The 18,910-nt window shown below is 50.6% G+C and overlaps 2 protein-coding genes across 3 annotated transcripts; one reads left to right on the top strand and one right to left on the bottom strand.

The window, feature by feature from the left end:
* Positions 1–1,276: 1,276 nt before the first annotated feature.
* Tmem91 (transmembrane protein 91) lies at positions 1,277–7,977 on the top strand. 2 transcript variants are annotated; one of them, XM_028781971.1, is made up of 4 exons: positions 1,277–1,402; positions 2,813–3,048; positions 6,116–6,265; positions 7,766–7,977. In XM_028781971.1, the coding sequence occupies exons 2-4, from the start codon at positions 2,839–2,841 to the stop codon at positions 7,829–7,831; spliced, it is 426 nt and encodes a 141-aa protein (XP_028637804.1). In that variant the 5' UTR covers positions 1,277–1,402; positions 2,813–2,838; the 3' UTR covers positions 7,832–7,977. The 2 variants fall into 2 exon arrangements, with proteins under 2 accessions (XP_028637804.1, XP_028637805.1); XM_028781972.1 differs by lacking the exon at positions 1,277–1,402 and adding an exon at positions 1,714–1,781.
* Positions 7,978–10,427: 2,450 nt separating this feature from the next.
* On the bottom strand, positions 10,428–18,845 carry Exosc5 (exosome component 5). The gene is made up of 6 exons (XM_028781961.1): positions 18,620–18,845; positions 15,243–15,356; positions 14,267–14,388; positions 13,086–13,226; positions 12,161–12,250; positions 10,428–10,703 (listed from the first exon to the last, which is right to left on the bottom strand). The coding sequence occupies exons 1-6, from the start codon at positions 18,765–18,767 to the stop codon at positions 10,611–10,613; spliced, it is 708 nt and encodes a 235-aa protein (XP_028637794.1). The 5' UTR covers positions 18,768–18,845; the 3' UTR covers positions 10,428–10,610.
* Between the last annotated feature and the right edge of the window lie 65 nt (positions 18,846–18,910).

Below are 18,910 nucleotides of genomic sequence, written 5' to 3'. Positions count from 1 at the left end.
TGGACTCTTGGCAAAGTTCCCTGGCACCCCAGAGCTAGGGAACTCCAGGGCCCCACATCAGGCCGGGGGAATCCTCCCGTCTAGCCAGATGGAGGGCTGCAGGAAAGGGAGGCAGTGCAAGCTGGGTGGGCTCCCTGAAGGAGGGGATGTGATATCGTGGAGGGGTCAGGAGAGTTCTTCAGTTGAGCGGACATGAATTATGCATAATAAAATTGATAAACACATTACGCTCGTTCACCGCGCTTACTTTGCCAGGCTTTGGGTAAATGCGTGGGTATTTGTTGTCATATCTAAGTTAAATCCATATGTTGGGCTGTTGAAATGACTCAGGGGAAGGCGGGGGAGGGGGCTTGCCGCTAAGCCTGATGACCTGTGTTGGATCCCAAGAACATACTTGGTAGAAGAAAAGTCCTACAAGTTGTCCCCTGACTTCTACACGTGCTTGCTTTATATAGCATGTGTGTACCACACAAAATAAATAAATGTAATGAAAAAAATTAATTGTATGCCGTCACATCTAGGAGGCTGGGCATATGTCCTGAGTTTTCAGATGAAGGAATTCAGAGTTAGAGAGATGAGGCTATCTATGGTCCAAAGTTCACACATGCAGAGAGCACAACCCTGAATCATAGACAGCACGTCACTTAAGGATGCTTATCCCATCCTAGACCATTCCCTGGCCTCTGTCCTTGGAAGCTTCACTCAACCTTCCTACCTCCGCTTCTTCCTTCCCCTGGGGCCAGCAACGAATTCTACCGTGGGTTTACACTCTGTTGGCACTGGTTCCATTTATGTCAGCACAGGAGCCTGTGTCCTGGCCTCAGGTTCCTCATCTGCAAATTGAAGGGAATACAACCAGCACCGGGCCAGGGGTAGCATCTGCATTCATTGAACAAGCTGTGTTCTCGGACCAGTTACTTCACCTCTCTGTGCCTCTTTGCTGCCAAAACAAACAAACAAGCAAGCAAACAAAAAAAAAAACCAAAAAACAAAAACCATACACCGTGCTTCTTAGAATTGTTCTGTGGCTGTGTGTATCTAAAGCACCTCTTAGAACAAGGCTCAAAGCTGTAGTTATTATTATTGTTGTTGTTGGGCCATCTTTTTGGGTGAGGAAAGTGGAGTCCAGCCATGTTTCAACCAACAGGTTTCAGCCTCCTTAAGGGAGAAGCTGCTGGTTCTGGGACCCCCAGAGTCGGAGGAGCCTTCAAGGCCCCCTCCCGGGATGCCGCGAAGGGGAGGAGTCTGGAGCTGTGGCTCTGCCTCTCTCCTCCCCAGCGCGCTGCAGGGCTGGGGCGCAGAGATCCAAGCACAGCTCCGCAGCTCTCAGATCCTGCGCAGGGTACCCCGGGGCTCCCGATCTCTGGGTTCAGGTTTGCCCATCTCTGGGCGGCAGGGCAAGGTGGGTGCCCTGCGAGACCCAAGGAGGTCGGGCGTCTGGCCGTGGGCGGTGAGACTAGATGGGGACATTGCTCCTCCCCTAGCGTCCTGGAGTTGCGGGGGCGAGGAAAGAATGGGGGGCGAACCTTTGGCGGAGACCTGCGTTAGATTTGGAAAGACCTGGGGCAGGGGATTCGTAGAATGAGAAAGATCTTTCTGGCTGAATGTGAACAGTACATATGCTGGAGAGCTAAGGCGACAGGCCAGTGGGGAGATGTGTAGGGCAAGGTGCGACACCGGTTGAGCTGGACAGGTGTGCAGTGGAAAGGGTGCGAGCTGAGAAGCGTGGCGGTGGGGCTTTCTGCGTGGTGAGGGCGTTTGCGGTTTCAGATGCAGCAACGGTAAGGACTGGATTGTTCAAGGAGGCTCAGGGATACATAAGGATACGGAAGACCGTTGCCGGCCTCAGACCTGGTTTTGAGGGGAGCCGCTTTCATTTTGCAGCATGTGCTCCAGGAAACCTTTGGCAGACGGCAGGGTGTGGGTGTGGGTGGGTTTACCTTGAGAGGGGATGGGTGACAGTGGCCCTGGGAACTGAGTGTGAAGGCTAGGGGTGTGTGGACTAGGGTGGAGTTCCTAGGTCACTGGGGATGAGGGATAATGTGTGAATTATAGGAGGAAGGCTGTGAACCTGTGAGCCTGGGGATGGCAGGGAGGGAGGGAGGGAGGGAGGGAGGGGGGGAGGGGGGGAGGGAGGGAGGAGAGAGAGAGGGCAGAGACAGTTCATGCAACAAACATGTGTAAGACATGGTTTACAATGATTGTCCAACAGGTATATAATTTTTATTTAGTTTTTGGTTTTTTGAGAAAGGATTTCTATGTATGTCCTTGGCTGTCCTAGAACTTGCCTTGTGGACCAGGCTGTCCTGGAACTTACAGAGATCCACCTGCCTCTGCCTCCCAAGTGCTAGGATTAAAGGTGCATGCTACCACTGCTCAGTAGTATATAATTTTTTAAATGATTTATTTTTATTTTATATGCATTGGTGTTTTGCCTGCATGCATGTCTGTGTGAGGGTGTTGGATCCCTGGAACTGGACAGCTGTGAGCTACCATGTGGGTGTTGGGAATTGAACCTGAGTCCTCTGGAAGAACAGCCAGTGCTCCTAAATGCCATTTTTCCAGCCCTAAATGCAGGTGCGCGCGCACACACACACACACACATATATGGGGGGGTCGAATCCCAAAATTAAGCATCTGGGACTGTGAACTAGGTAACCCCCTTTCTAGTCTCAAAGTCTGTTTTTCTATTTGTAAAACAAATAGATGTTTTGAGCTCGCTCATCTGTCCAAAGCTGACAGGCAGACGGATGGGTGATGGATGAAGGCAAGACTTTTGAAATTTGCATTTGTTTCCTCCTCCTGTCTCCAGGACCCTCTACCACAGCCTCCACAACCATGGACAACTCTAGCATACAGGAGCTCCAGCAGCCCTTACTGCCAAGCATAACCTGTGACCTCCTGGCTCCCAAGTCTGAGAAAGCAGAGCTGGGAAGCTCCTTCCCAGAACCTGCCTTTGCAGAGTCCTCGAGAGGCTGGCAGCTCCTTCTGCCACCTCTTCCTTCAGTGAGCGCTGGCCTGGGGGAGCCTGAGACCCCTGACCTTGAGGTAAGAGCATCAGGCTGATGGTAGAGGGATCTCCCTAGATCTGGAGTCTCTTGACTGTTAAGGACTGGCTGGGAGTCCCACAAGTCTCTGGGAAGCCATGGCTGACTTGGAGTTCTCTATGTAGACCAGGCCAGCCTTGAACTCAGAGAGATCCACCTGGTCCTGTCTCCCAAGTGCAGATTTTTTTTTTCTTTCCCTTTTCTTCAGACTTCAACCTTGTTCCTTAATCTTTGTGTGCTGTCTTCCTTCCGACCTGACTATTTCTCTTTCCAGAACCCATAAACAACCTGGCTTCTGTTGACCGAGTTTTTCAAGTTAAAGCCTTTCTTTTTTTTTTTTTTGAAACCTAACATTTCTTAGTGTGTGCACTAAGTTAGTGTCTGGAGTGAGGCTGGGGTACATGTGCAGGGGTCAGAGGACAGCATTCTGGAGCCAGGTCATTAGGCTCGATGGCCAGTGGTTTTACTTGCTGACCTATCTCCCTGCTTCCCCTCCCACTGATTTAGAGTATCTTTTAATTTCAGATTTTTATTAGTTTAAAACGTTTCATGAGTGTGGGTGTTTTTCTCGCCAACCTGTGCGTTGTATTTATGCAATGTCTGTGGAGGCCAGAAGTGGGCACTGGATGCCTCGGGACTGGTGTTAACTGAGCTGCGAGCCACCATGGGGGTGGGTGCTGGGAATCCAACCTGGATCCCCTGCCAGCTCCCTTAACCTATGAGCTTTCTCTACAGCCCTTATTTTTAAGTGTGTGTGTGTGTGTGCTCGCGCGCGCCGGTGAGTAACACATTCCCCACTACTCAGATCCCCTGGAGCTGGAGTTATGAAGCAGTGACCACTCAGCCATCTATCTCCCCAGCCCCACCTTTTCTGAGACAGAGTCTGTATATCTCGCAGGCTGGCCTTAAACTCTTCATCCTTCTACCTCAGCCTCCGAGAATGCTGGAGTTACACGTCTGGGCCAACGCGGTCATCATAACGTTACTTTTTATTTTTTTATTTTTCAAGACAAGATTTTTCTGTGTAGACCAGGCTGTCCTGGAACTCAAGAGATCCCCCTGCCTCTTCCTCTTGAGTGCTGTGATTAAAAGTAGTAAAGTCATTTTTCTTTTTTTTTTTTTTTTAAAAGATTTATTTATTTATTATATATGAATACACTGTAGCTGTCTTCAGGCACACCAGAAGAGGGCATCAGATCTCATTACAGATGGTTGTGAGCCACCATGTGGTTGCTGGGATTTGAACTCAGGACCTCTGGAAGTGCAGTCAGTGCTCTTAACCACTGAGCCATCTCTCCAGCCCGTAAAGTCATTTTTCTAATGTCATATTTCTTCCTCATATTATGAAACACGTCATTTTTACATTTTAACATTTATCTTCTTTGAGACAAGGCCTGATGTTCATGCCAGCCTGAACTTCTCAGCTCACACTCGTCTTTTTGCCTCAGCCAGAGTGACAGAAAATATAGGCCTATGCCACTCCACCTGGTTTGTGTCTTTTGTGAGATGGTTTCATGTAGCCCAGGCTAGCCTCAAACTCATCATGTAATTGAAGATGACCTTGAACTTCTGTTCCTCCTGCTTCTACCTCCTGAGAGCTGGGGTTAGAGGTAGGTGCCAGCACCTTGGTTTTCCCATTTTACTTGAGGTGGGGTCTTGTTAAGTTGCCCAGGCTGACTTTGAACTCACTTATAGTCCTGACAGGACTTGAAATTTCAGTCCTCTGGACTAGACTTGATTTCTGTCACTTTTTCTTAAAAAAAAAAAATCTCATTGAGCGACTTTATGTCATATTCTGTCAAGTGAGTTGCAAACCTGCCCAGAATCAAGGGGAGGAACATCAGAGTCACATCAAAAGATTATTTGGAGCAAAGGGTTTTGGCGCACGCCTCTAATGCCAGAACTCCGGAGGGAGAGGCAGGTAGATCTCTGTTGAGTTTAAGGGCAGCCTGGTCTACATAGTGAGTTCTAGGACAGCCAGGACTACATAGTAGAGACCTTGTCTTAAAAAAAGGGGGAGGGGGAGGAGGAAGCTGGAGAGATGGCTCAGCCATTAAGAACACTGACTGCTCTGCCGGAGGTCCTGAGTTCAATTCCCAGCAACCACATGGTGGCTCACAACCATCTGTAATGGGATTCGATGACGCCCTCTGGTGTGTCTGAAGACAGCTGCAGTGTACTCATATAAATAAAAAGCACTTGGAACCAGGTTTAGAGTGTGCCCATGATTCTGACACTGGGGAAGCTGAAGCAGAAGGGTTTCAGACAGCTGAATTACACATCACTTTAAAGAACAGCCTGGGGCTACAGAGAAACAAAGACCGTGTCTAAAATCAAAACAAGTGCATGGGGTTGAAAACAGCCCTCCACACGTACGGTTTGCTGACTCTGGTTGGTCCTAGCATCACAGACTTTGACAACTGTGTTGCACCTCTGAATTCCTGCTTGACATTTGTGTATGGTGTATTTGACTTTGTGTCTGGTCATTTTGTTTGAAAAAAAAAATATTTTTAAGATCAATTATTTGGAAGCCTAGAATGAAGGTGCTTTTTTCCAGGGAGGATTTGGTTTGTTCCTGATGAGCTGTCTGGAGATATCAGTGATGGATTCTGTTTGTTCTGTGCTTGTTGTTTCTGTGCTAGGATACATGCAGGTCTCATGTAACCCAGGCAGGCCTCTTGATCTTCCTGCCTCTACAACCAGAAGGCTGGCATTCTAAGTACACTTGGCTTTAGAACCATTTCTGGCAGGCAGGTTTGTGCTAACAATGCAGAGCACTGGAGCCTTTTTAACTCTTTGCACGTTCTCAGACCCAAGGTAAAGTCTGCCCCCACTTCAGATGTTTTCACTTAGGGATTATAAGAATCTACCCATAGTTGGATCCTTGAGAATGAACTCAGCGCCATGGGGGGGTGTCTCTCTGGAGACCCTCAGAGTCCAGTCTCCCCTCCAAGGGACCCAGGGGACAGAGAAGTCTCTGGGAAGGTCCCAGGGAAGTACTGGTCTATGGGGGGGATGGGGAGAGAAGATAGATAAGGATCACCACGTATGCTCTCTCCTGTTCACAGGACACATCATCCAGTGACAGTGACTCAGATTATGATGGGGGCGACCGGCTCTCTCCACTTCTTCCCCACGACCACCTCGGCCTGGCGGTGTTCTCCGTGCTGTGTTGTTTTTGGCCTGTAGGCATCGCTGCCTTCTGTCTGGCCCACAAGGTTAGTCTGTGTTTGGGACTGGGAGGGTACTGGCTCAAGGGAAAAAAAAACCCAAAACAAACCAGGCATGTAAGGAGCTATGCTATGCTTGAGGCAGTGGGCGTGGGCTGGAGAGAAGTTTCCACATAGAAACACATAGGTGTGACCAGATGTGGTGGTGGTGACTGCCTGTAATCCCAGTATTCGGAGTGCTGAGGAATTTCAAGGCCAACCTGGCTACCAACTAGGATCTTGTCTCCAAAGAACCCAAATCACAAAAGAACAGGGCAGAGGATGCAGCTCGGTTGGCAGAGTGCTCACCTGGCATGCTTGAAGTGCTGGGTTTGATGACCAACACATAAGGGATGAAGGCTGGGTGACCTAAACTCAAGGTTATCTTTGGCTACAAAGGGACCCCAGGCCAGCCTGGGTTACCTGAGACTTTGTGTCAAAATAACCAAAATAAACAAAAATAAAAACTAAGGAAGGAAGGACACTGGAGGAAAACCAAGACACATTTCATGAATGCAGCGTGGTGGTGAAGGACTTGGAACCATCCTCATTTTATCTTTTATAAGACTATGGAAACTAACAAATGCCCCATAGGTTTCCCTCCTCAGTAAATGGGAACAACATCTTTCTTGGGTTTACTGTGTAAATCAATGGAGTTAAAATACTGGCATACAATAGTGGCATCTGGGAATCCCCCAGACAGGGTTTCTTTGTGTAGCCTTGTGTCCCGGCCCGAGCTCTGGTCCTTGGGTCAGGGTCTAGCAAGAGAGAGAGAGTGGGGATGGAGGGGCAAGAGATGCAAGGAATGAAGACAAGACCGAGAGTCTGTTCAAGTCCCGTTTGTTGAAAGGAAATCCTGGGTATATATACAAGCACAAGCAGGGTAACACAGATGAAGACACTTTACCACATGCACCTTGCAGCTGGGCACTAAACAAAACAAGATATGTGAGAAAAACAAGATGTTTATCAGAGTGTGCTCAGCTGTTGTAGGCTGTTGAAAGCAAGTCTCTTGTCGGGGTATATGGCCTGAGATGGCTGCAAAGATGATAGCCACTTTCTGCTAGGACTTGGGTCCCAACAGCCTTGGGTGTCCTGGAACCCACCCTGTAGACCAGGCTGGCCTTAAAACAACGTAAGAGATCTGCTTGCCTCTACCTCCCAGTGCTGGGATTAAAGCTGTGCCCCACCACCTGTGTAATACATTCTTTCATTAAATACCCAGCAACTATGTTGCCCCAACCCTGGTTTGGGAATAGATTAATCATACTGGGTGAGGGCAAGGTGGGGGGGGTGGGCCACAGGAAGCAGAATGGAGGGTGAGGGGTCACTTTGGTTACCACTGCCCACTGCCTCTACAGACCAACAAGGCTTGGGCCAAGGGGGACGTCCAAGGGGCAGGGGCTGCCTCCCGCCGAGCTCTCCTGCTGGGGGTCCTAGCCATGGGGCTGGGCCTCTGCACATATGCGGCTGCCCTGGTGACCTTGGCTGCCTACCTTGCCTCCCGAGACCCGCCCTAGTTGCCCTTCGGCCCCCACTGTGAATGCAGAGGCCAGAGGACCATCAGACCCGTGAGCAGAGTGAATGATCTTGGTGCCCACAGTGGTGACGGCGAGGACCACATCACCCAGAAACGAGTCAGCTGGAGGCCCCCTCCCTTTCCTGGCTACCCCTACCCAGAAGGAAGCAATGTGAGACATTAAAGACACCCTGAAGCCAAACCAGAGTCTGTCTGTGTCTGGGTGTGTCCAGGGTGGACAGGTAGGAATATCTGAAAGCAGGAGGGACCGACTACATTAGCCGGCTGTGGCTGGCCTTAGACCTCAGAGCTTGAGGTGGGATGTTACAGCATTTTCTTCTCTATAGCCATCAGAGCAGAATTAAGAGACTTGGCTTGGTAGCTGTGTGACCCTACACCAAATAAATGACTTCATGAACTTGTGTCTTCTGCAAAACAGGACAAGGTTTACCTCGTTGGAATGTGTGTGTGTGTGTCTGTCTGTCTGTCTTAGCCTGCCTCTGAGCTCTTCCCACAGCGAATGGAGGAACTATTCAGTAGTTCATAATCAACAGAAAGGAAAACTGGTGGTAGAGAAGGACCTGGGTGCCATGCTTGTTCTGGCTCACAAGGCTGAGAGAAGAGGATACAAGTTCAAGCTGGCCTGGGGTACTGGGAATGGACTTAGTGGTAGAACATGTAGGTAGAACAGGTAGGACCTAGCATATCCTAGGGCTTTGGTTCAATCCCTAGTACTGTTGGGTAGAGAGCCTGCCTTAACAATTTAAGGAGACTGACCCAACCTAAAAATGTGAAGCCGGCACTACCAGTACTTGGGAGGCAGAGACAGGTGTATCTCTGAGTTTAAGGCCAGCCTGGCCTACAGAGGGAATTTCAGGACAGCCAGAGATATGCAGAGACCCAGTCTGGGGCTGGTTGTGGTGGTGAAGAGGGCCAGGGGCATGGCTCAACAGTAAAAGGCTTGCTCAGAATTTACAAGACCCTGTGTTCATATCTCAAAGTCAGCTGCTGCTGATGGTGCCTAGCTCTTGGGAGGCAGAGGCAGAAGATTTTTCTGAGTTCAAGGGCAGCCTGGTCTACAAATGAGAGTTCCAGGTCAGTTAAGAGCTACGCAGAATGGGCTTCGAAACCAGAGAACTTGTTGGGTCTTGAAAGGCCAAATAAGTAAGTCCAAGAGCCACCAAAACAAACAGGAAAGTGGATCAAGAAATTGTACCTCGGCTCCCAAGATGTGAACATTGTTCCCTCTGAAAACTTGACTTCTTTTCCTTTTCTTAGAGAAAAGAATCTGGATAGGTCAAACCATCTAGAGATCATAAATCTACCTTCCCAAGTAACTCCCCGAACTCACTTCAATTAAGTCCCTGGGTTCCCTGCAGAATGGGCTTCGAAACCAGAGAACTGCCTGCCTCTGCCTCCCGGGCGCTAGGACTAAAGGTATATGTCCACCACTGCCCAGCTATGCAAGGGGAGAATCCTTAAGGAGCAAGTGAGTGAACCGTCTGCCCAGGGCCTAATAACATCAGGCAATAAGGAAGAAGGTTTTGGTTGTTAAACGCCACGAGATGGATCTTGCAAGACGAAGACAACTTTTCTACTTAGCATTCCCTCCAGCATGAGAGTGAAACCCCAAGCTGAAGACTCCCGCACATTTCCTTCTTGGTTATTAGGGGTGAAGACACCTGTCCATGGGGGTGATGGCGTGTGAGCTAGGTCTAGCCTGTGAAGTACAGGGCAGGAGAGGCCCATCCTGGAAACTGACCAACCTACTGATCTGGCCTCATGTATTGATGGGCTGTGGGAGTTAATCCTCACAGAAATTCCCAAATGCTTGACTCCAGCCCCCTCGGTGCCCCAGAGTGTGTGGGCGCACCAGCACACTGGGCCCCAGTAGCTTGTTTACATACGGGGTGCTCCCAGAATGCTGCTGTTGCCCTGAAGAGCCAGGGCGGTGGAACCAGAGTCTCATGGCTCCGTGGTCTTCGGTAGGCTGGCTGCTGACCTCACAGCTACCTGGCTCGTTGGTGTCATCTTTAGATGAGGACTGTACCAGTCCCATTTCATGGAGGTACTGGATGTAACGCCGTCCCCCAGCCCTCTCCTCCTCCCTGGACCGCTGGTCTTCTCTCCCACGTCACCCAAGAGCTCACACATTTTCCTACTTCAGGGATATCCTCAGCTGCTCTACTCTGTGAAGGCACCCTGATGCAGAATGTGCCTCACCCCTACCCCCCTTAGATTTAATTTTGTCTCTGTGTGTGCAGGAGTGTCCAGAGGCCAGAAGAGGTCTGATCCTATGGCAGCTGAGTTAAAGGTGGTTATGAGTTGCCTGATGTAGGTGCTAGGAACTGAACTCGGGTCCTCTGTAAGTACAGTAAGTGCCCTTAATGGCTGAGCTATCTCTCCAGATCACCTTCTTTTTAAAAGTAAGATGGTCTCATGTAGCTCAGGATGGCCTCAGACTCACTATGCACTGGGAAATGACCTTGAACTACCAAGCGCCAAGGACTACTGGCTCATACCACCACACCCATCTCTTATCCTGGGACATGAGACCCGGGTCTCTTGTTCACTGCAACTTCTTGGCACCAAGCAGGCTCGTTGATTGGCACCAAGCAGGCTCGTTGAATGAGTACTTTCCAGACACCAGAATCAGTGGCTATTGACTCAATACACGTGAGCCCTTTTTAATGGTATCCTGAGGAAGGTTGTGCCCAGGCCTAGAATGTCCCTAAACCCTCTCCCCAGCCTGGCACAGGAGCCCCTGCTGCGGCAGGACCGGAAGATACAGGTAGGCGGTGGGCGTGGTGGTGGGGCGCCCCACCCCGGCTTGTCTCAGCTCTTGGAGTAGCGCCTCTGCAGTGATTCCCGGTAGAAGCGGAAGATGTGCTGCGAGGCAGCCTGGGCGGCAGCCAGACACTGCTGGAGCTGGGAGGGAGGGAGAGCAGAGTCAACCCCAAGCCTACCACCTCCCCTCCCCCTCCTCCTATTACTCCTTACCACCACGCTGGCCGTTCCCTTCCTCACCCCCTAATTCCCACCCCACAATGAGACGTTATACATCATGGCTGCAACAATCATCCTGCCCGGTCTCCTTAGCACGTCACTTCGCCTGCCCGGTCTCCTTCATCCTGCCCGGTCTCCTTCATCCTGCCCGGTCTCCTTCATCCTGCCCGGTCTCCTTCATCCTGCCCGGTCTCCTTCATCCTGCCCGGTCTCCTTAGCACGTCACTTCGCCTGGCTTTATATGGTGCTGGGGACGGAGCCCAGGGTCTCGTGCATGTGAGACAAACCCTCTACCAATAAACCTCATTCTCAAGCCCCCCAAGCCTGCTCCCCTCTTTTTCACATCTAAACCACAGTACACGAGCATGCCCTGTGGAGATTAACGAACACAAGGCGTTGGTTCTCTCCTTCTGCCATGCTGGTCCTGGGGACTAAGTCAGGTGCTTAGGTTTGGCAATAAGAGTTTTTCATTTAGAACCATCTTCCTAGCTCCTGAGATTTTTTTTCTCAATGAAAAGAGACTAAGGGCACTGGGGACCACACTCTGAAAGCAACAGGACCTCAAGTCCCTGAGATCGGAATCCTCACGCCTTGGAAGAACTCAGAGAGTTGGAGATCCTGAGAAATAGTGACATAATCCTTTAACCTTCGAATCTTTTTCTGCTGCTGTTTGTTTGAAACAGGATCTTGCTATGTAGCCCAGGCTGGCCTAGAATTATATACCTAGCTCAAGATGATCTTGAACTTAGCAAGTCTCCTGCCTCATGGCCTGCTGAGAATGACTAGACAGATCTATCTACAGCCTCCGTTTGGGAGACAAGCTTTTATTACATAGTCCAGGCTGTCCTGGAACTCACAGCAGTCCTTCTGCTCCGGCTTTTGAAGTGCTTTGATCACAGCCGTGAGCCCCCGAGCCCAACTCAAAGGACCTCAAGAGCCATGAAATGAGAGATCTAAATCAGAAGAAACACAGGCATGGATCATTTGGGAGTACAGAATTCTAGATGGCACTGTTCTGTGCTGACAACTGGGGACCATTTCAGTCAAGCTGAACCATGTTTTCTGAGCTCATCCTTCAGGCTTTCCTTAAAAACACTACAAAGGAGCTCCCTCTTTTTTAAGACAGGATCTCACAAGGTTGCCTTGGCTGGCTTTGAATTCAGAACCATGCCTGCCTGTCTCCCAAGTGCTGAGATTAAACCTGTGGCTCAGAACCCTGCGCACGCCATGCAGGAACTTCACGAATTAAGCCCTGAAAATGTGCCCTTCCACCCTACCCCACAGCAGGGATGTAAAGAGAGGCTTGCTCTGAGCTGAGAAAAGATGTTATGTTGGCAGGAGAAAAGGTTCTGGGTTGTGCCCTGCCCCCACACTGGTACCTCGGCATCAGAATAGAGCCCCTTGGTGGTGGACATGAGCAGCTTCTGGTCGGCGCTATCCAGAGCAAAGGTCAGGATGGCCCGGGCCTCCTAGGTGCAAGAGATAGAAGGCTGGTAAGTATGCAGGGACCCTCCTTTCTAAGATCTCAGCCGGTCCCCCCCCCCCCCGCCAAAAAAAGTAACCAGACCCTTAGCCTCTTAGTCAACTGCAGCTGTCTGTCTACACAGCACCCCATCCCTAGGGAACTGTTTACTTTTTTGCTCCTCATGGCTTTATTCTGACCAGTTTCCTGGTCCCACAGGGGTAACTCAGTGTTGGTCATTTCCTGGCTGCCTCTCCACCATCCTTCCTTGCTCTGTCCTACACGGGCAAGGCAACATCACAGCTCTCTTGCCACTCCATTTTCCTGGTTATCTGATGGGAACTCGGGAAGCTTCTGGACGAGCATCCCAGTTCCCACTGACAGCAGCAGTTGCAGCAAAAAGCCAGAGGTGAAGTAACAGCCAGGACAGAACACGGTGCTTTTTTTTCTGTGCCTACATCTGTAACATCTTGACCCTGCTGAGGCCCAGCCCACACCGCTAGGGTTTCTGTCTCTTTTCCCCATCGACGCCCTGCTCCTCTGGCTCCTCGGGCCCCCAGTGTCAAATCCTTCACATGAAGTGCAGAGAATGGGCTTCCCTATTGTCACCATCACCCCAGAACAGGGCATAAGAACCGGAGCCCTGCTCTACCGTTTGGGAGTAAATGCAAGTTTCTTTTCTGGCTTGTGTTAAGTCTGAGCTGTTTCTAGCACCTAAAGCTGAATGACCCTTGACGAATAGGGCAGAGCCTGCCAAGTGTGTCAGGGTGTACAAGCCAACTGACTCGTTGGGGTGCACGCCGGGCCGCGGCCCTTCGCCAACATCAACTTTCCATGCCTACCTTTTCTTGCTTGGTCGTGGGGTCCAGCATGAGATTTCCATCAGCGTCCAGGGCACAGGTGACCCCGCAGAAGAGGGCTCGCATGGGCACGCCTGCATCCACCAGTGCCATGCAGGCAGCATTCAGGCAACAGGCCAAGAGCTGAGCGTCACGGACTGGTTAAGGAGAGTGTCTTCTGTGGGGCTGGCCGCTGAACACGCTCACACGTCCCTTTACCTGCTGCCGCCCGTGGCAGACATCACTGACTGATCCCAGAGCAGCAGTGTGGCAAGGTGGTTAAGTGGTTCTGCCTCCAAGTGGCTGCCGCTGCTCCACACTGGGCCTGACCACCTCTTGCCCAGCTATGCGATCAACTGGTTTTCTCTAAGGCTCAGTATCCCCATGTGAGATGGGATAACGCTAGGCAACAGATGTACCACATATCGTTAGTGCCACAGGATCAAAGAAAGAAAGATCTCCCAAAGTCACGTATGAAAGACACTGGCAAAGCCAGGCCCACCCCCTGGGAATCTAGCAGGCAGCTACCGTGCCAGAACATGGAGCTAATGACCACTCTGCCTGCTTGAAGTCTCCCTCAGCAGAGAGCCAGAAACTCACGCGCAAGTGCAGAGAAGAGGTCACTGGCTTCGGCTCTGAGGTGGGACATGCCTGAGCCTGAGTCCCTCCCATGTCACCATCTTTTTTTTTGGTTTTTCGAGACAGGGTTTCTCTGTGTAGCCCTGGCTGTCCTGGAACTCACTCTGTAGACCAGGCTGGCCTCGAACTCTCGAACTCAGAAATCTGCCTTGTCACCATCTTGCTCCCCTGGACAAAGCACTGTGCCCCTCTCCTCACAAACGTGCCAGAGCTCTCGCTCGAACCAGAGAGCCCGAGCCCGCGCCTTGGAACTTACACAGGAATTACAGCGCTACCCAACTCAGGCCCCGTGAGAGTCAGAGGACGACTTATGGGAGTTGGTTCTCTCCTTCTACCATATGAGCCTTGGGGATTGAACTCAGGCCGTCGGGCTCGGCAGCAAGCACCTTTAGCCACTGAACCATCTGGTGGCCATGGCCTTGTTTTGTGTTCTGTATGAGCTGCTGCCTGGCACAGGTCCTGGGTGGCTGAGGGTACATTACAACGTCACCAGAACGGAAGCCACAGGGGTTGGTTCTGGGTACTTCCTGGAGGGAAAAGGATACAGAGCCAGCGTCACTCACCACCTGCAGTACCACGGTGATTGAGGTACGGGGGTGCAGGGCCCCTAGAACCACTGCTTCACATGTATTCCTGATCAGTCGCTCCCGGCTCTTCTCAGCCACGCCTGGGGAGACCGGGAAGCTGTCAGGCCCTTCCCTTCCACCCCGTCATCTTGCTCTGCTCGATCCAGCCTCTGGAGGGAGACTTCAGGAAGGGGCTCTCAGCCTCAGCTCGGGATGGTATACGCATTCCCAGGAGAAAGTGGGTGAGTCTTGAGTCTGAAAGTTTCTGAGTAACTCCTGCTATGGCCAACCTTGGCTAGGGGGTCCACCAGCCAGCCACTCAAGGAAGAATACCCAGAAGTGCTCATGTCCTGTCCATCAGAGCAGGCCTATCCCACAACAGATGGGGAGATGTAGTAACAGGACAGAAAAACAAGTTAATGGGAGAGAAAGGTAGAGATGAGAAGAAAGAAAAGGAGACAAAGAAGTGGCTTAAGAGAGGGTGGCACCGATCTGTTATCTTGGGACTTGAGAAGCTCAGGCAACAGGATCACGAATTTGAGGGCAGCCTAGGTTACAAAGAGAGCTCACTACCAGCTCAGAGGACTTGAGACCCTGTCTCAAAACGTTAACAGGGCTGGCTACACGGTCTAGCCACATAGCCTTAAATTTACTAGGGAAAGGCTAACAGTGCGGCTCAGGGCTAGAATGCCTGCCTGGAGCCCACCAGTGAGGATCCTGAGCTCAGCGGCAGAGGGCTTGACTGGGATCCACCCCTGGACAGCCTGGGACTGGCTTCCTGGAGGAGCATCTGCCTGGCAGGCATGATGCCTGGATTCCATTCCAGTGCAGCAGAATCAAAAGCTGGGCAAAGAGGGAGGAGATCAGGGCAGTGGAGACTCCATGGCAAGCATCGAGCAGTCGGATGAGGTCCAGACAGACCGGATATTTGGGGGTTCCAGTGGAGTCAAGTTACCGGGCAGCCCGATCTTCGGCCTCAGGATCACTTCAAGGGTGGCCTTGTTGAAGAGTTCTTTGCTGACTTTCACCTCAGCCGGCCCGTAGACTCCAGCCAGGACAGAGGTGTCACCTGGGGGACAGAGGGAGGCCTTGGCTGCTTTGTGCTGCCCTTAGCACTTCTTTCCTCTGCTCTCATCTTCAAGCAGGGAATCACCACTTCAGCGGGCAAGGACTGTCCTCGTGGCGTTTTTGTGAAGATCAGGTGACTGTGGCTCACAGAAGCAGGAGGCCCCGAGTCTCCCAGCATCACACAAGGAGATGAGATAAATACCAACTTTAAAGGGATGCAGTTTACCTGAAACATATAGGATGCTGGCCAGAAGGTGCAGAGCTTACCACACACTTCAGTCACTGGTGAATTCTTAGAGGTAGTTGGGGCCGCAGAGATGGCTGGTGTGTGTTTGTGTGTGTGTGTGTGTGTGTACACTGCTCTTCCAGAGGACTAGAATTCAGCTCCCAGCACCCACATCAGGCTGCTCACAACTACCATGTAACTCAGCTCCAAAGTACCAACACCCTTTTCTGTCTTTTTATGATGGGGCGCGCGTGCGCACACGCACGCACGCACACACACGGGTCTCGCCCATGCAGGCACATACATATCCCAGTGTTTGGGAGACAGACAGGAGGATCATGAAATGAATCTCATCCTTTGTTCCATGCTAAGTCTGAGGCTACCCTGAGCTACATGACACCATCTCATGAGCTAATCAAACAGAAATCCTTTATTAGATATAATTAAAATACATTCCTAAAAAACATTTTAAGAGGACAAACAAAAAAGAGACTACGATGTCTGGGTGGGGAGGTCTTAATTTCTGCTCATTTTCCCAGAGTGGTTATGAATGGGTCTGGAGACCTTGTGTGACTTTGCTAATGTCTGCAGGCTTCAGAGAGGACATCTATGATGTGAAGGCTCGGCACTCAGCAGCGGTTTCCATGTTTCTGACCATAACTCCCAATGACCACTACACTGTACAGCACAGCTCCAAACTGATAAAATGTATAAGTGGATCACAGGTTGGGGCTGGACGGCTCACAACCATTTGTAACTACAGCTTTTGAGAAGATCACGCTCTTCTGTCCTCCTCAGGCACCAGTGACATCCAAAAAAAAAAAAAACAAAAAAACAATAATTTAAAAAACAAGGGCTTAGGGATGTCACTCTGTCGTGGGGCATTTATGTAAAGTCCAAAGCAAAAACCAGGATGGCAAGCAAACACAGACAGCTTCCTGGGCTCTGTGGGCTTTCATTGTTGGAGTTTCTGAAATCAGGTGTTATCTGGCCAAAGCTGGCCCTGACGGTGCTACGTAGCTGAGTGAGCCTGGCAGGAACTCTTCCTCTTGCCTCTACCTCCCCGGTGCTGGGATTAGGGGGTTTGTACCATCAGGTTTTGTGTGTGTGTGTGTGTGTGTGTGTGTGTGTTTTAAGTAATGTTGCTTTTAAGGTAAGATACTGTGCTGGCTAGTGACTTCTCTTGCTTTGCATTTTGTCACGTCAGCATAAGTTAGCCATACCTGCAAAGGGGAAACTCAGCTGAGGAAGTGCCTCCATCAGACAGGCCTGTAGGTAAGTCTGTGGGGGCATTTTCTTCTTCTTTCTTTTTTTCCTTGAGACAGGGTCTTGCCTTGACCCTGTAGGGCATTTTATTGATTCACAACTGATGTGGAAGGGCCCCCCTCACCGTGGGCACTGCCCTCATTGGGCAGGCGGTACTAGGGTATATATGAAAGCAGGCTGAAGAAGCCATGAAAAGCAAGGGCTCCTCCATGGTTTAGTTCCTGCCTCAATGGACTTGGGATATGTAAGTCAAACAAACCCTTTCCTTCCCAAGTTGCCTTTTGTCCTGGTCCTAATCACACCAAGAGAATCCTAACAAGGACAGATAGGAAGTATCCGAGGGCCAGACTGGGATGAGAGCACTATACATCTGTGGGTGCTTTTCCAAGGAAACCCAATGGGACATGCCCTTAACTCCAACATCTGCCCTGAAACCAGAGGTGACCCAACTAGACTCAGGTGCTCACAAGAGCTACATTCCTGTTCTGCTATCTGGACTGTGCTCTCAGCGAGTCCAGAGAGTCTCAGGGAGTCTCTTCCTTCTCACTGTCTCGACGACATGGCTACAGAAATTACAGAAATTCTCTCCTTTTTTAACCCTAGGATTTATTTTATTTTTAATTACATGTGTGTCTCTCTCAGTGTGAGAGTGTGTGTGTGTGTCCCTGCAGAGGCCATAATAGGGCTTTGGCTCCCCTGGTTCCCAAATTACATGTGCTTGAGAGCTGCCTGAACGGGTGTTGGGAACTGAATTTTGTTCTTTGCAAGAGCCATAACTGTTCTTAACCACCAAACTATTTCTCCAGCCCCGAGTTGTCTCCTTTTTTTTTTTTCCCCCCTTCCCAAGGCAAGGTTTCCTGGCTGTCTTGGAAGTCCCTCTAAAGACCAGGCTGGCTGTGAACTCATAAGAGATCCTTCCTCTGCCTCCCGAGTGCTGTGACTAAAGGCGTGTGTCACCACTGACCTGCCGGTTATCTCCTTCTTTAAGCTTCCATCAGTCTTCAACTCTTGCCCCATCTACCTGATTCTATCACCGGAAAATGCCTGAGTTGTCCCAACCGTCTTTTGTCGCTCTCTCTGACCCACCACTACACCACACTAGAAGCAATGGTCTCCAGCTTATTAGTCTATTCCCCTTAACACCTCAAACACAACTCGCCATTGTCAACTCCATCTCTGCCCTCTTCATCTGTCTACTCTGGTAGTTTCTCACCCTCCCATGACCTCTCAACGTTGACTGGCCCGCCTAGGATATAGGGCTGTGTAGGTATCAGCCACGAGACTTCTCTTTTCTCTGTGTTCATTTACTCTGATGAGACGTGTATACCAACGAAAGGCACGTTTTCTCAAATGATGCGACCAGAGAAAAGGTGATACTTGTCAGGCCAGGATGGGAAGATCACGCTCCATTTAAAGAATATTTACTTGGGTTTATCATCTGCCACATAATTACATTTAAATCACTGGTGGCGATGTGTCACTCTCAAAGGGTATTTATGCAAATAAACACCTTAGCCTCAACCGGTGATGTATAAGGATCCAGAAGGGTTATCTTATGAGAGTGGTCTTGCCCTCAATTTCTTCCGAGAGGCACTTACCAGGCTGGCCAAATCATTTCTTCTCCAGTCAGGAGGTGAGTACACTTAATGTCTAGAAATAAGTTCTTCAAGGAGGTGGGCGTACTTGGTTGCACACTACACAGTAACCGCTCTTCAAAACCCCTTCTTCGGTGAGGATGGCGCGCGCTGAGTTAAACCTGTTTAGGGTCGTACCTTGCAGAAAAGAAGCCGATCCATCCGGCCGGGACAGCAGGTTTTGTTCACAAGCAAAGTGCCGGAGGCTGCAGACTGGACTTCGAGGGCTGGACTCTGTTCCGGTGTCAGTGAGTACCTTGGCGTCTGCACGCTTCGCTCCCTCCATAGCCGCTGACCACGCGCGCTGCCGCTCCTACCGTAGTTTCCGCTCAGCCGCGCGCGCAGTCCTACCCGCCGCGTACCTACCGCGCATGCGCTAGTCTCGGGCACTCCGGAATTGGCCGTAGCACGTGGCTCAGCGTTTACTAA

Source organism: Grammomys surdaster, unplaced genomic scaffold (genome assembly GCF_004785775.1).
Source record: "Grammomys surdaster isolate TR1022 unplaced genomic scaffold, NIH_TR_1.0 591, whole genome shotgun sequence".
Lineage (NCBI taxonomy): Eukaryota > Metazoa > Chordata > Mammalia > Rodentia > Muridae > Grammomys > Grammomys surdaster.
This window is presented reverse-complemented; position numbering and strand designations above follow the sequence as displayed.

Coding starts and splice junctions, on each gene's coding strand:
- Tmem91 (XM_028781971.1), top strand. CDS start 2,839: ATGGACAACTCTAGCATACAGGAGCTCCAGCAGCCCTTACTGCCAAGC. Junction 3,049..6,115: donor CTGAGACCCCTGACCTTGAG/GTAAGAGCATCA, acceptor TCCTGTTCACAG/GACACATCATCCAGTGACAG. Junction 6,266..7,765: donor CCTTCTGTCTGGCCCACAAG/GTTAGTCTGTGT, acceptor TTGCCTCCCGAG/ACCCGCCCTAGTTGCCCTTC.
- Exosc5 (XM_028781961.1), bottom strand. CDS start 18,767: ATGGAGGGAGCGAAGCGTGCAGACGCCAAGGTACTCACTGACACCGGA. Junction 14,389..15,242: donor GCCGAAGATCGGGCTGCCCG/GTAACTTGACTC, acceptor CGGTCTCCCCAG/GCGTGGCTGAGAAGAGCCGG. Junction 10,704..12,160: donor GGCTCTATTCTGATGCCGAG/GTACCAGTGTGG, acceptor CCTCCCTCCCAG/CTCCAGCAGTGTCTGGCTGC.